We start from the raw sequence: 14,734 nt of genomic DNA on the forward strand, positions 1-14,734 counted from the left end.
AGATATACTCGGGCATTGCTAGCGAGGCGCCTGAATACGCGGCTGTCTTTATTTGTAGCCATTTGTAACTATCACCATCGCAGGTAGCCAATGCACGGCTTACTTAAATTCATACTTTCTCACCACAGCTCTGTAGTGCTCATGCGCGCACCCTTGGCAACCGCAGGTGTTCAACTCAACGCAGTGTTCTGGATAGCTACTGTTCAGCCAATGACCATAGAGAAAGGTGGGAGATTCATTGAGTTCTGAATATAAAAGCTGCATTAAAATGATAGCCTCATTACAGTGGGGCTAGTGTCCAAATATTGCCAGGGTTGCTTTTTCATTCCCAGTCCGGTCCTGAGTAATTGACTCTGTGAGTTGAGTTTATGGCCAGCTTGTAGGTCTTTACCAACACTTTTACTTTTACCTCTTGATATTGTTTGTGTAACAACTAAGGTATTTAGAAGTGTTTTATTTACACAATTTAATCATTTCCTAGACACCCATATTGTGGCTTTGGTGGTTGTAGAACATTGTGATAAACTCATATCCAGAAAACATTCGACTTCTTAGAAAAGAAGGACATCAAGATGGAAAAGAGGCACAAGGGGGTTTGATGCCACAAGAGGGACTGATCCACCTAAAGAAGGGACACTTAGGGGGTATGGAATACCAATATTTTGAACTCCTTTGTTCCCATTTATAAGAAACAGAGACCACCGCCGTACCCACTTGCAATTAACAGTACTAAACATCTCTTGTTGCTCTTTAGAACAATGTGTGTTGCACCAGAGTAGCAAGAACTTGGTCTCACGTGAGCATGCTAAACCACAACCACTGTGCACAAGCCCTTGCTTTCTACCATTAGACTTAAGCACTGCCATGTAAGCAGCATAGAACGAAACAGAAAAATGTACTATTGTCATATAGGACATGGGATACAGTGAAAAGAACCAGACACTCACATCAACACAACTAGACATTCAACACTAGCACACACTCAACCTAGCACACGTACACACACTAATAAGACTCTAAAGCACACACTCAGACAGACCCATACTCCGACACTCGAACTAACACAACCAGATACACACACTTACGCACACTCACTAACATATTCAAATACACACACTAAAATACCCCTACACACATTCCCAGACGTACACACCCATGCCATCTTACCTAGACACACACTTTCACTTATATACCCAAAGACATATTCACACACTAAAATACCCATGCACAAGCATACCCAGGCCCTCACAATCACAAGATACCCTATAAAAACACATGTTCAACCACTAACGTAGCTTGACACAGACACACTCTTACACATGTTCACACATTAAATATCTAAACATGCTAACATACCCAAAGATACATGTTCACACATGCCCAGACAATATAATGTAATACATTGTTACATACTAACATACCCACACACATGCCAAAGTTATCAATATATCACTGACTGGTAGTATAAACATTATTTCATTCATTCTTTCCATAATGTTTCATACTATGAACAATATTGCATTAATTTGCTCCATAATAGAACTGAACTAGTTTATAATGTAAAACCATTTAGATCCAAAAACAGGATATGAACACGAGGAGGAGCCTTCCAGGGATCCCCAGGATTTTATTTTATGCTACTGTTTGGCAGTGAGTTTTCTGAATGAAAATGTATGTTTGGGTTTTTTTAATTTTTTTTTTTTTTTATGTGTCATGTTTCACATACCTGATACAGATACAAAGTACAATAAATATGAAATGCAGACATATACAAATGCATTTGTTTCCTCCAGGCATTTGGGTCCATTCAGAGCCATCACTTTCAAAAGTTTTTACAGTATAAATTTATAAAGTCCTCCAGTAGAATATTTAAGGTGACATATTCCTTTGTAATAATTTAAAAGAACAACTCACAGACAAAAAGAATTAGGAGACTAATACAAGTTTATTATTAAATCAAATAAAATATGTGAACAGAAGCAAAATGTACACATTTACCTCAAAGGAGGTAAAATATAGGGCCACCTCTGGACTCACAAAGAGTCATTCTTCAGCACTCAGCATCATTGGGGGAAATCCCTGGGGGACCATGGCTGAAAGAATCGCCCCTCCCTCTGGGCACTAAGAGGTTAATATAAAACCAGTTTGACTGTGCTACACTACACTGCATTTTTTACTGTAGATTATGCACTATTTCTACATTTTCTATGGGTTTTCCTAAAGGACAACTTTAACCTCTATAGATGTCCTAAAATGTACTTAGCAAAGCCCTTTAGGACATACACATCCCTAACGCTACAAGGGAGATCAGGCGTTGGAAATCTAAATAACCTGCATTATTCGCTGATTGGTCAAGCCTATAAACTCCCCCTTCCACTGGGCGGCAACCAACTTGCAGCCAATTGGTCAGTTTCAAACACACCTCTCTACACTGTGTTGCTTCTCCGTTACCTTACAATAAACATTTTCTACAACATATGCAACTGTATAACGGCATTAGTTAGCGTATATCTGTTCCTTCCACCACATATAGGTAGCAGGTCCAATCTGCAATACAAACGTGTGTATTTTACATTATGTTACAGGTAAAGGAAAGTTCTTTATCGATCTTATTTTATTCCCATTCCTGGGAGTTACCTATAACTATACTACCTATACCACTATCAATGAAAAGAGGAGAAAAAGAAGAAAAAAAATATTATTTCGGTTTCATTATAGTTCCTATTGTCATATTTGATATTTTCGTATGTTTCTACCCATTGATGGGGTTTAATAATTCAATCAGTGGATTTAGTTCTAACTTCAAGTGGTTTAAGAAGTGACAGTTCTCTATCTTCTTGTAATAAGTATACTATAGGCACATTCCCAAAGGCAACAGTTACAAAAAACAAAACCCTTATCTTCACAAAAAAGTTCCCACATACAGGATATGAAAAGGAACATTTTATTAAATTCTCCATAAACTCCAATGACTTTCACAATGCTGTTTGTCACAACTAGGCTTTAGCTGGTGAATTAGAGGAGTGAAACATGACAATCATATTCATGTTGCAATATTCAAAGTATGTTGAAGTATAAAAACAAGGGCTGGTGGAAGGATTTTTGTCACCCTAGGCAATGCCTTATTTGCCGCCCCTTTGGCTCCGCTCCTTACTGCTGCTGCCATATCATCTCCTTTACTCTGAGGGATCAATTAATCAAACTGGTCTTGTTTTTGGAGAAATTTAGTCCCATGGCATGCTGCTGAATGTCTGTATCCACTGAAGAAGTGCAGCTGTTGCTGGTGGTCCTGCAGTGTAAAAGTGAGTGTGGATCTTTTCCTTAACCTTAAGATGGTGCTGTTGTAGGTGAAAGAGTCCAAAAGGTGCCAGCGAACGCCCCCTTTCGGAGCGACCCCTGAATGTTGTTCCTCAGTCAAAAAATGCCCCCAAACAGGCTGAAACATTTTGTGGATTTTGCTCGCCGTGCACAAGTCTACTATGAACTGTGTTGAGCAAGCACAGCCTCCCTACGATTCAGAAGAAGGCCTGTTGTGTCATATGGTCAGTCTGGGCCTGGTGGTTGTGGAGAGAGAGTCCTTCCCAGCTCCCATCTACTCCTCTCCGCCTATTCCTACAACCCCCCTCCCCAGGGCAGACCCTCCACCATATGATAGCTGAGTGGTCCCTTTAAATTTCAATGGTGTCCTGAAGAAAAGTAAGGAAAAAGTAGGGAAGATACTCAAAATATGATTAGAACATAAAATCCTGACACAGCTTGGGCCGCCGACATGGTTATGGGGGAATGAAGGGATATATTAACTAACAGAAGTGGAGAAAAGACACAGACAGGAGTTAAAAATGAGACATGCTTAAGTTACAAATGTATGTAATGGTTTTATATCCACAGTTAACTGAATGCAAGCTCATAGGACCAGCGTACCAAATTTTCAATTTTTACGGCAGGGAGAGCTGCGTTTATGAACACGTGATCAGGATAGCTGCCCGTCTCAGTCAGGTACAATGAATTTCACATTAACTGGGCAAAGGAAAATTATATATCTATATATATAAGATTAGAACTAGGTGAAGAACATTTAAACATTTCTTAATATTTATATCTTATTTGAGGCTTTATTTTACTAAATAAATGAATTTCATTTTCATACAATCAGAAAAGTCAGCAAATGGCAGCGTATTTTCTTATTCTGAAAGAAAATAAAAAGTATATGACAGAAAATGGAATTAAAATCACCCTTTTCTGGTGGCATTAGGAGAAGATATGATGGCAATATCATTTTCAATGTAAAATTCTATAATATTCTTTTGGTAACTTAAATTAAAATGTGGTTTCACGATGATTGACAAAGAATCATATGTGTAAAGAAAGTATCTGCATATAACAAAATGTTGAGAAAATGTTTCAGGAAAAAAGGAATAAATAAGCAACTAAGTGAAACTTGCGGCCAAAGCAATTTACAAGATGAACTAGAATATATTTCCAGATATCAGCTAGATATGCTTAGAATATTTAGCTGTTTTTTCATGGTGCTACTTAAATCATTACGAAACTTAGAGAAAATGAAACATACTTAAAAGTACTTGCCACCCTCTAATTTGTGGATGGCTAGTACACTTTAATGGCTACCTTTAGGAACATATACCAAAAGACCGTATTCTATTACTGCAAAGCATGAGGATTGATAAAGTCACATTATAATAGGGATCGGACCACGGAAACGAGTTACTCTGTGTGTACCCCTTTCCAGCAATGCAAGCTACCTAGGAGGGCTACCTAGATAACTTTCTGCTGGAGGCAAAGGAGAAATAATAGTAAAACTTTGCATCTTGACAGCAGAAGAATCTACATCTGACATGTCTACTGCCTTGTAGCAATCTAGAAGTGTTCCAATGCACAGAAACAACAAGGCTTTTATTACTTGGCTCACTCGATTAAATGAAGCCGGCATTTAACATGCCAGAATGATTACTAACTTATATGTTTCTTTACTCCCCCGCCAGACCTTCATTACAGTCTAAACTGTCACAATACTTTTTAATCCTAGGTCCATCATATGACTGGTAGTATCTCCAGTGACACTCTTATATTTCCCTCTAGGTTGATTTACTTTACTGAAACAGAATTTAAAAGTACCGATTATAAGACGACTCCCCCAAATCTGAATATTAACTTATGAAAAAAAGAAAAAGCCTGAATATAAGACGACCCTATAGGAAAAAAGTTTTACCAGTAAATGTTAATTCATGTACACTATGTGAACAATTGTTTGTTAATAAAAGCTACGATTGAGAAAAATATTTTGTTTTTATTTCCTTTTTTTTTTTCAACCTGCCCCCCCCCAGTTATGCACATCTGCCCCCAGGCTTGCCACTCTGCCCCAGAAATGCCTTATACCCCATATATTCCACTGTGCCCCATGATATGCCTTTTAACCCTCTAAATGCCACTGTGCCCCATGATACACCTTTTAACCCTCTATATGCCACTGTGCCCCATGATGTGCCTTTGACCCCCTATGTGCCACTTTGCCTCCAGAAATGCCTTATACCCCTATATGCCACTCTGGCATTTAGGGGGTTAAAAGGCATTTTATGGGGTAGAGTGGCATATAGGGAGGTATAGGGCATTTCAGGAGGCAGAGTTGCATATAGAGGGTTAAAAGGCATTTCTGGCGGCAGAGTGGCATTAAGGGGGTTAAAAGGCATTTCACAGAGCACTCTGCCTCCAGAAATGCCTTATGCCCCCCATTTAACACTCCCTCCCCCTCCCTCCTCCAAACTTACCAGAGCTTCTGAGTCCCCCGGTGCTTAGTCCGGGCAGCGTGTAGAGCTCTATGCGATTCGCGTACACAACGTAGAGCTCTACACGCTGGCCAGACTAAGCACCGGGGACTCAGAAGCACCGGTAAGTTGGGGGGGGGGCATAACACGGGAGGATCCAGGTCCCCTGCATCGCTGCAGGGGATCTGGATCTTAGTCTCATAGTCAGACCTATTTAAGGTCTGATTATAAGACGGCCCCGATTATAAGACGAGGGGTATTTTTCAGAGCATTTGCTCTGGAAAAAACCTCATCTTATAATCGAGCAAATACGGTAATTTCACTTTGATTAAAACCACCTACATTTACTTGGGAGAACAAAAGAAAACTCAACACTTAGTCAACCTCTTCCAAAGTCTTACTTACGATGGCCACTGTTCTCCTCTTACCAGGCCCGGACTGGGACAAAAAATAGGCCCGGGCATTTAAGCCTGAGCAGCCCATATTTATTTATTTATTTATTGTTAAAGCCCACCCTTCATGTACCATCTTTGCATTTAATCATTCACACAAATCATTAACACATTCATTAATGCAGTCTCACAAATCATTCAAGCAATTCATCCACACATGAATTCATTAATTGTCATACGCATTCACACAATTCATCCACACATTTATTCATTCATTCTCATACGCATTCACACTACCCCCTCTCATCATCTTATCTGCCCCTTCTCACTATGTTCCCCCTTTTCACTATGTAACCCCCTTCCCCACTTCTCAATATGTACCGCCTCTATCTATCCCCTCTCCCCCTTTCTCACTACCTAACCCCCCTCTGCCCCTTCTCACTGCAGCCCCTTCCCTCACCCTATTTACCTTGTTGCCAGAGCAAGCAGCAACTGCGACCGTGCCTGTGGCAGGGCAGGATTGACTTAGGGGCTGATGGAGCTGCAGCTCCAGGCTCCTACCTTAAAATAGGCCCAGTCAGGACCGGACTGACTGGGCCTATATGGCCGCATTAAGGCAGAGCCCCTTAAGCCCGCCGCAACTGCAACCGGGTCCGCCACTCTAAGGCAGAGCCGGCCTTAGGTGTTCTGGCGCCCTGTGCGGACTACTCCTCTGGTGCCCCCCCATCCCAAAAAAAGAAAGGAATAAAAACTTGTAACAAAACTCCCCTTTCTCACTATCTATCCCCCTGTATCACTATCTACCACCTCTGCCTCTTCTCACTGTTATCATTATATACTGAGGCAGACATTGACGGTGGTACAGCATAATACTTATCACTATATACTGAGGCAGAAATTGACGGTGGTACAGCATAACACCTACCACTATATACTGAGGCAGACAATGACGGTGGTACAGCATAACACCTATCACTATATACTGAGGCACACATTGACAGTGGTACAGCGTAATCCCTATCACTATACATTGAGCCAGACATTGACAATAGTGCAGCATAACCCCAATCACTATATACTACGCCAAACATTGTTGTGGTGTAGGCCTACCACTTAGTAGTAGGGATGCACCGAAACGAATTCAGGACTGAAACCGAAAATGCAGCATTTACCTGTCCGAAACCGAATATGACCTCCCCACACCATAAAAAAACCCCTTTTATTTAAAGTAAGTAACACACCAAAATAGGACAAAACAATTAAAAAACAATATTATATGTATATATATATGATTGTTAACAGCAATCACATTCCTATCATGCCCAGGCATACCCAGATTCCAGGATGTACTCGCAGACTTGGCATGATAGGAGTATGATTGCCCTATCTACCCCTTCTCACTCCCTTCTGCCCCATCTACCCCTTCTCACTCCCTTCTCCCTATCTACCCCCTTTCCCCCTATCCACCCCCTTTCCCCCGTCTCACGCCCTTCTCCCTATCTACCCCCTCCTAACTATCTACCCTCTCCCTCTTTGAAGTTCACTTACCTTTCAGGACTCCTGCGGTGAGGGTGCAAGGCCTCTGCCTCCCAGCTCTGCCACTGTATGGAACAGTACAGAGTGATGGGAGTTATGATGTACTATTAGAGCATAATTAGATCATGAAAAAGACATTGGAAATGGTACAGCATAACACCCATCACTCTCACACACTTACCAATCCACACGTATATACCAATCCACACGTATATACCAATCCACACGTATATACCAATCCACACATATATACTAATCCACTCTCACTGAATATTTTCCTCTTTTCTCCTTACAGCTCCTTTTCCTCCTCTTCGCTCCTCTTCTTCAGTTCTTCTGTCTTCTCTGTCTTCTTCCGGTTCAGAGGGCACGGACAGCGGTGGGCGCGGCTTCAGTGTTGTGCGCCGGGATCTAACAACAAACCCCGGCGCACAGCAGCTCTTGCCGCGCGGATCACAAGGGAGCGGTATCGGAGGTCTTTAGCAGACCTCCGGCTCCCTTGAGTGATTTTAAGCCGGGTTGAACCCGGCTTAAAATCACTCAAGGGAACCGGAGGTCTGTTAAAGACCTCCGATACCGCTCCCTTGCGAGCCTGCTCCTCCAGCGGCGGACATTACTGTCCGTCTCTGGAGGGGTGCCGGGTGCCGCAAGTTGGCACCCCCTGATGAGCGGCACCCGGTGCGGACCGCCCCCTAGAGTGTGACGCCCTGTGCGGTCGCACACCCCAAAGGCCGGTCCTGCTCTAAGGGGCCGGGAAGCCCCCACCAGGGCCGGCCTTAGGGGTTTGCGGCCGCACAGGGTTTAAATTAAAACATCGGGGGTTTTTTTCAACTTTATTTAACATCCTCCATGTTAAATAAAGTTAAAAAAAACTTTAACATGGAGGATGTTAAATAAAGTTAAAAAAACCCCGATGTTTTAATTTAAACCCTGTGCGGCCGCGTTAATGCGGCCGTAGGTAGGGTAGGGGCCTGGAGCTGCAGCTCCATCAGACCCTAAGTCAATGCGGCCCGGCCCACCGGGTGTGCCCGATGGCCAGTCCGGGCCTGCCTCTTACTGTAACAGATATAAATAAAATCTGTCTATATGCCAACAGGCATACACACGATGTTCCTCTGGGGAGGGGCATATTTACTGTGGAACATGTGTGGAATATGGGAGATGAGAGGTTAAACGAGTTCTGCATTTGGTGAGGTGGTGTGCTTTCAGAACATTCCCTGTAAGATAAACACAAGAGGGCATAAGTCACATACAACAGACCAAACTGGTTATAAGGAATTGTGCCATAAGTGTAGGTTAGGGGTCAACTTCAGGACAAAGGGTGTCTAATTATTGAGCGCCCACCATGTCAATCATATTATGCAGGTTAAAATTGTTGCCTTTTAAGCCAAGAGAGTCATTCTGTTTGTGCCATCCTCTAGAATGTGTTTACTAATATTCTTTTGTAATCAATGTGTATTAATATATATATATATTGAGATTTTGTAAAGCTGTCAGACCTGCGTGCTTTTGCATAGATCTTCCTACAGCTGATTGTATCCAGAATAAACTTTCATGCATTTAAAGAAGTCTGATGGTCATCACGTCTCTTGATTTCCACACCATTAGTAGTGTCAGTTGGGAGACGGGTTGGTGTTTCAACTCCCAACTTTGCTATGCATTATGATGGACCATCTGCAGCGTGCTTATCAATAACCAGGAGTGACAACATTCTCTCTCACTCCAAATACATAGCAAAACATTCAGCTGTATTATACAAAGAAGAAATACCATATTTGCTCGATTATAAGACAAGGTTTTTTCAGAGCAAATGCTTGCATCGCACAGTCGTTCACTGGCTGCCCCCCACTTGACTCCAGGGAGTCTGGCGCACAGGGGACAAGTCCAGGGATGCATTGGTAAGTAGGGCAGAGTGGCATATAGGGGGTATAAGGCATATCGGGGGGGGGGGGGGGAGGCAGAGTAGCAAGCCGTGGGGCAGATGAAAGGTTGGCAAATAAAACCATAGGTTTTTTTTATTAAATATGAAAAAATAGCTTACATGTGAATATTTACTAGTAAAACTTTTTTTTTTCCTATAGGGTAGTCTTATATTCAGGCTTTTTTTTCTAAATTAATATTCAAATTTTGGGGGTTCATCTTATAATCTAGCAAACACAGTATTACCGCAGATACTTTAAATACTTGCAACAAGGTCTGGTCTTGCATAACACATGGTTAATGTGTGTGTGGGGGGATATTGAAGACCAAGCTATCTACTGTACAACGCTATGATATATGATGGCAGTATATAAAATAATAAATAATACTCAGGACCAGTTCCGGGCTTCTACTGGAAAATAATTGTGTTGAGGTTAGCATTTCATAACACACAATGAGGTATCCAAGTCGGACTATCCAACTATACTTAAAACATCAGTAATATGCAGTGTCAGGTTCTGGTCTGGGGTCCATATGTGACAGGGGGTGTAGGGGTAAATTACAAGATGACAAAGACACAGGATATAATTAGGGACATCCTTAGACAAAAGCCCCAGTCATGAATATATTTCTATACTGAACCCGTCAAATTAAACATACAGGAGACGAGCTCTAATGTGTCCCGCGGGAAGGAGCGTCACTCAGAGAATCCACACAGCTGTACAACAAGGAAATGTGTAAAACATACACGTCAATTTTATTTAAAATACAAACGGTATAAATGCCTTCCTGTTGGGGGGGTAGGACTTAAATTTGTCACGATAAAACTCATGAGACAGAACTGCTTCCAACGCCTGGCTGAAGAGAACATATGTAACCACAAGCCACCAGGTCGCGTTCACAAGTCCGAAGATGAACGCTATGGAGATGTAGATCAGGAGCTCTGCAAAATAATGCGGGCAGGATACTTTCTCAAACCAATCTCCACGGGGCACCAGATAGTTCAGATTTACAATATTCCCTGAAATAAAAACATAAAATAAACACTACATAGCATACATTTCTTTCTAGATCCAACAAAAAACAGTTTATCATCATATTAATAACCAAGAATGAGAACATTCTCTCACAATCCAAATAAATTCACATTCAGCCATATTATACAAAGAAGAAATATAACCAGCATTCAGGAATAAACATTAATATTTGCATGGCTTCAATACTGAATTTTGGACAAAAAACTCAATAGCTGGCCAATAGCTTAGTATAGCAAGAGCAAGACTCGGCTCGGCTCTGGGCTCCCATTCATTCATTCATTCATTCACTTACTGCGTGTAGGATTTGGAACAAAACGTTCTCACCTGATTTACTTTTCCTGAGATTGGCGAGTATAACGTGACACCTGTGCTGATGTATGGAGCCCCAGAGATAAAGCATCAGCCCAAAGACATGGTACCAGCGGGCCTGCGTTACAAGATCTTCAACGGATACTGTGAAAAACAAACAAAAACCATCTCAGAATAAAACACGAGCCATAGCAGTGCAGGAACAAGCGCGTTAAGGGTCCTGGTGAAAGATAGCTTATAGCCCCCCCCCCCCCAACAAAAAAATAAATCTGTTTTTAATCATAAACGTGAAAACATAAAACATTTTAGGGTCTATTCACTAAGCAAAGAATTGGTGAGAATTTCAAGGGACGTGCAAGAGAATTGCATAACGGGGGCCAAAACAGCAGAGTTGAAATCACGGCTGAGCTGGAGACTTGGTCTCAGTTCTGAAACTCTCATGCACTTCTCTTGAAATCCATTCCCCATCCATTACTCTTTCCCCGCATGTATTTATTAACCTCTTCCTTAAAGTCTCCTTGTCTCTTCTTTTCTATTTTATTTGTACTCTCTCCCATCTCGCACATGCGCCTCCGCATGCACACACTCGCCAACGCACCTCCACACGCGCACAACAAACATACTTCCAGATAACCCCTATCTATGAGGACTAGCCGTCCACCAGGCGGTGACAGTTCATTACTGGTGCTCCCTCACTGTCCACACAGGCAGGTCAAACCAGAAGAGTGCTCGCTCCGCGACGCCCCGACACCCGCTCCGCACCCCCTGGGCTGGGCAGACCATTAGGCCGCAGGCCGGTTGAGAATACGCCAGCACATCCATAGCCTTGTTGGTAGGGACCAGAACTTCTTTCCCGCCGGGTGACTGGTGTTCTTAATTATTAAGGCTATGATTAAGGATATGAAGCATGTCACTTACGTGCCCCGCTGTCCGGACGTGAATGGATAAACACAGTCACACCTAACAGGAAGTAATAGACTAGGCCGAAACAATAATGCACAAGATGAATGACTCCTTCGGAGAAGACACTCACAAAGAGGCACTCAATGAGTCGCCGGACGCTGTGCACCCAGATGAGAGCAAGAGCCAGGACAGCCGAAAGTTCTCCACCTGTATTCAGAGAAAATGAACACATTAACTTCAAATGTATAATACATAAAAAATAAGTCATATGCCTGCACCATGCATATTTACATTCCCTTACTGTATTCACCTCTACCACTTCTGCTGGAAGACTATTCCCTTTATCTACCATCCTCTCATTACACCTAAACCTCTGACCCTCTACATTTAGATGATGCCCTATTGTTCTAACCTTTTCTTTCTCCTTTGTACTTTGTTAAATCCCAGTTTTTATTTGAATTGTTAGCTTAAACTCACCTGTTTCTGTAAGTCAAATTGTTGTGTTACTACTTGTTATGTTTTCCCATTGTACAGCGCTATGGAATATGATGGCGCTATATAAATCAATAAATAAGAATTCCCAAATAAAATCCCTGGGAGCCATTACTCCATTTTCCACCCATCGACTCACCTGTTTGCTGGGGATCGACGTTTAGGAAACTGAGTAAGGAAGTCATCCATTCTGGGACCTTAAAGCCTGTTAATGTGAGAAGGAGGAGGCCGTTCCACGTCACCGACACCATATAGAAATGAGAGAACCACCTGGGGGGCCAGAGACACAACAGCGCTTAGCATACGGGTTATTACTGTACAGTACCGGCGTACCAAGAGGTCGTCGGGGAGGAATAGCATATCGCTGACATTATTATTACTTCAAAGAACCGCAAGCAGGTATAACATTCACTGGGGAGGAATAAATCGTAGCTAGACACAAATCTAATCACAGAGGCCAGAAAGATCACAAAAAAGAAATCAGCTTCTAGATTCTGCATCATTTAAAACAAGATACGAGTTAGAGCTGTGCAGCCGCGATCAGGCATACAGGCGAGGTTCCCATATTCTACTCCCAAACCATATACACACGCTGGAGGTGCGGCTGGTAAAGTGCTGAGCATCCTGAAACATACTGGTAGTGATGAGGAGAGGGGGCTCCTTGAAGGAAGGGGGGTGGCTCCTTGTAGGAAGGGAAGGGGGGTGTCTCCTTGTAGGAAGGGAAGGGGGGAGTCGCCTTGTAGGAAGGGGGGGGCTCTTTGTAGGAGGGGAAGGGGGGGCTCTTTGCACGGGGGACACCAGTTACCTTTTGGGGACATCAAAGCAGTGCAGCCAGGCAGGGCGCTGGATGCCTGTCTTGGTCTTTCCGTACCGAATGGCATCTTGGAAGACAGTATACACTAGGCTACCCCGGCGGCCCAATTTGTGCGCGAGCAGAGCTACGAAAAACCCCACGTCTAGAACCAGCCACACGCCGGCAATCACACTCCCCCCGGGCACCGCGGGCCACTGCATGGCTCCACCGGGAGAATCCAGCGCAGGTAGCAGCGGCGACTCATCCACCCGCGAATAACCGGAGAGGGGATCCAGATGAACAGCCCGTTCCAGCGGCGAGGATCTCACCAGCACAATCCCTGGTATGCCGGCCAACAGCATAAGGATTCACCAGCGCATGCGCAAAGGACGGCCGGACCGCGGCAGCAACGAACCACGTGATCCATCCATCGTTGCCACATACGAGGACAGATAGAGTACATTCATTCTAAGTGCTTCTTTTTGGAGCGCATAGCCACTTATTTTGACCTCTTCTCCCACCCGTGTGCTTTTTTAATAGCTAACTTTTTCAGCAGACCTAAGTCAATAGAAGCTGCAAAAATTGTTTAGTCATTAAAAGGTGTAATGCAATGTTAGAGTCGTATATAGAGGGAACTGACTCCCAAGAGAGTTGGTAAAGGCAGTAATGGAATTTAGACATGCATGAGATCGTGCAGAAATGAAAACTAATAAAGGAATACAAAACACAGAAATAAAATGTTTATTAGAATTGTTATGTTTGATTTACACCGTATAATTATGTAATATATAATCCATGAGATTAACACTTTTAGGAATTCTAGTAGGTATCTTTATATAGCAACGACCAACTCTACTGGTGTGTACGTTATACAGGTTATGCAGCCAACAGACATTTTAGGATCTATTCACTAAAGCGAGAGTTGTGTGTCATCTCCTTGACTTCACTATACATTACAAAGGGCCAAACCCAAGTGAACTCGGCTGGCCCTGTCTAATGTATAGATAAATCAGTCAGAGGTCTCCTTATATATCTATCCCTATAAAGGTGTGTAGGTAAGAATGGCGGTGCTTTGGTTGATGCAGTTGGAATCCCGTTTACTGCTCACACGGCTCTACGCCTGCTGCATATAACGGTATTATCTCTGGGGGCACAACGACCTGTTACAGTTCTGTATGATAAATACATCTTCTTTTATTAAACGCCAATTACAGTCGTGCTCAAAAGTTTTCATATGTATCATTTTTAAAGAGAACATGAGTGAGCAAGCAAAGCACATTTCTTTTATTTCTTATGGGATTGATATTCAGCTGTAGGTTATAACAGAATGGCACAGTCAAAAAACAAAACATGGCAACAAAGAAACAAAAAATAAATGACCCCTGTTTAAAAGTCTGCATACCCTTAGTTCTTAATGCTGTGTATTGCCCCCTTTAGCATCAATGACAGCGTGCAGTCTTTTGTAATAGTTGTCTATGAGGCCCCAAGTTCTTTGGTCGTCTTGCATAACCCCCATGTTTGAGATCTCGGAGTGGCTCGATGACATTAAAGTCAGGAGACTGTGATGGACGCTCC

General features: G+C 42.7%; 1 protein-coding gene across 1 annotated transcript; it reads right to left on the reverse strand.

The window, feature by feature from the left end:
* Positions 1-10,386: 10,386 nt before the first annotated feature.
* LOC149283230 (polyprenal reductase-like) lies at positions 10,387-13,521 on the reverse strand. Its single transcript, XM_089497782.1, has 5 exons — positions 13,172-13,521; positions 12,506-12,636; positions 11,890-12,081; positions 10,987-11,115; positions 10,387-10,646 (listed from the first exon to the last, which is right to left on the reverse strand). The coding sequence occupies exons 1-5, from the start codon at positions 13,519-13,521 to the stop codon at positions 10,387-10,389; spliced, it is 1,062 nt and encodes a 353-aa protein (XP_089353908.1).
* Between the last annotated feature and the right edge of the window lie 1,213 nt (positions 13,522-14,734).

Source organism: Sceloporus occidentalis, unplaced genomic scaffold (genome assembly GCF_023333645.1).
Source record: "Sceloporus occidentalis isolate IW3139 unplaced genomic scaffold, rSceOcc1.0.p SCAF_107, whole genome shotgun sequence".
Lineage (NCBI taxonomy): Eukaryota > Metazoa > Chordata > Lepidosauria > Squamata > Phrynosomatidae > Sceloporus > Sceloporus occidentalis.

Coding starts and splice junctions, on each gene's coding strand:
- LOC149283230 (XM_089497782.1), bottom strand. CDS start 13,521: ATGCTGTTGGCCGGCATACCAGGGATTGTGCTGGTGAGATCCTCGCCG. Junction 12,637..13,171: donor TGCTTTGATGTCCCCAAAAG/GTAACTGGTGTC, acceptor CTGGCCCCCCAG/GTGGTTCTCTCATTTCTATA. Junction 10,647..10,986: donor TCTCAGGAAAAGTAAATCAG/GTGAGAACGTTT, acceptor TTTTTATTTCAG/GGAATATTGTAAATCTGAAC.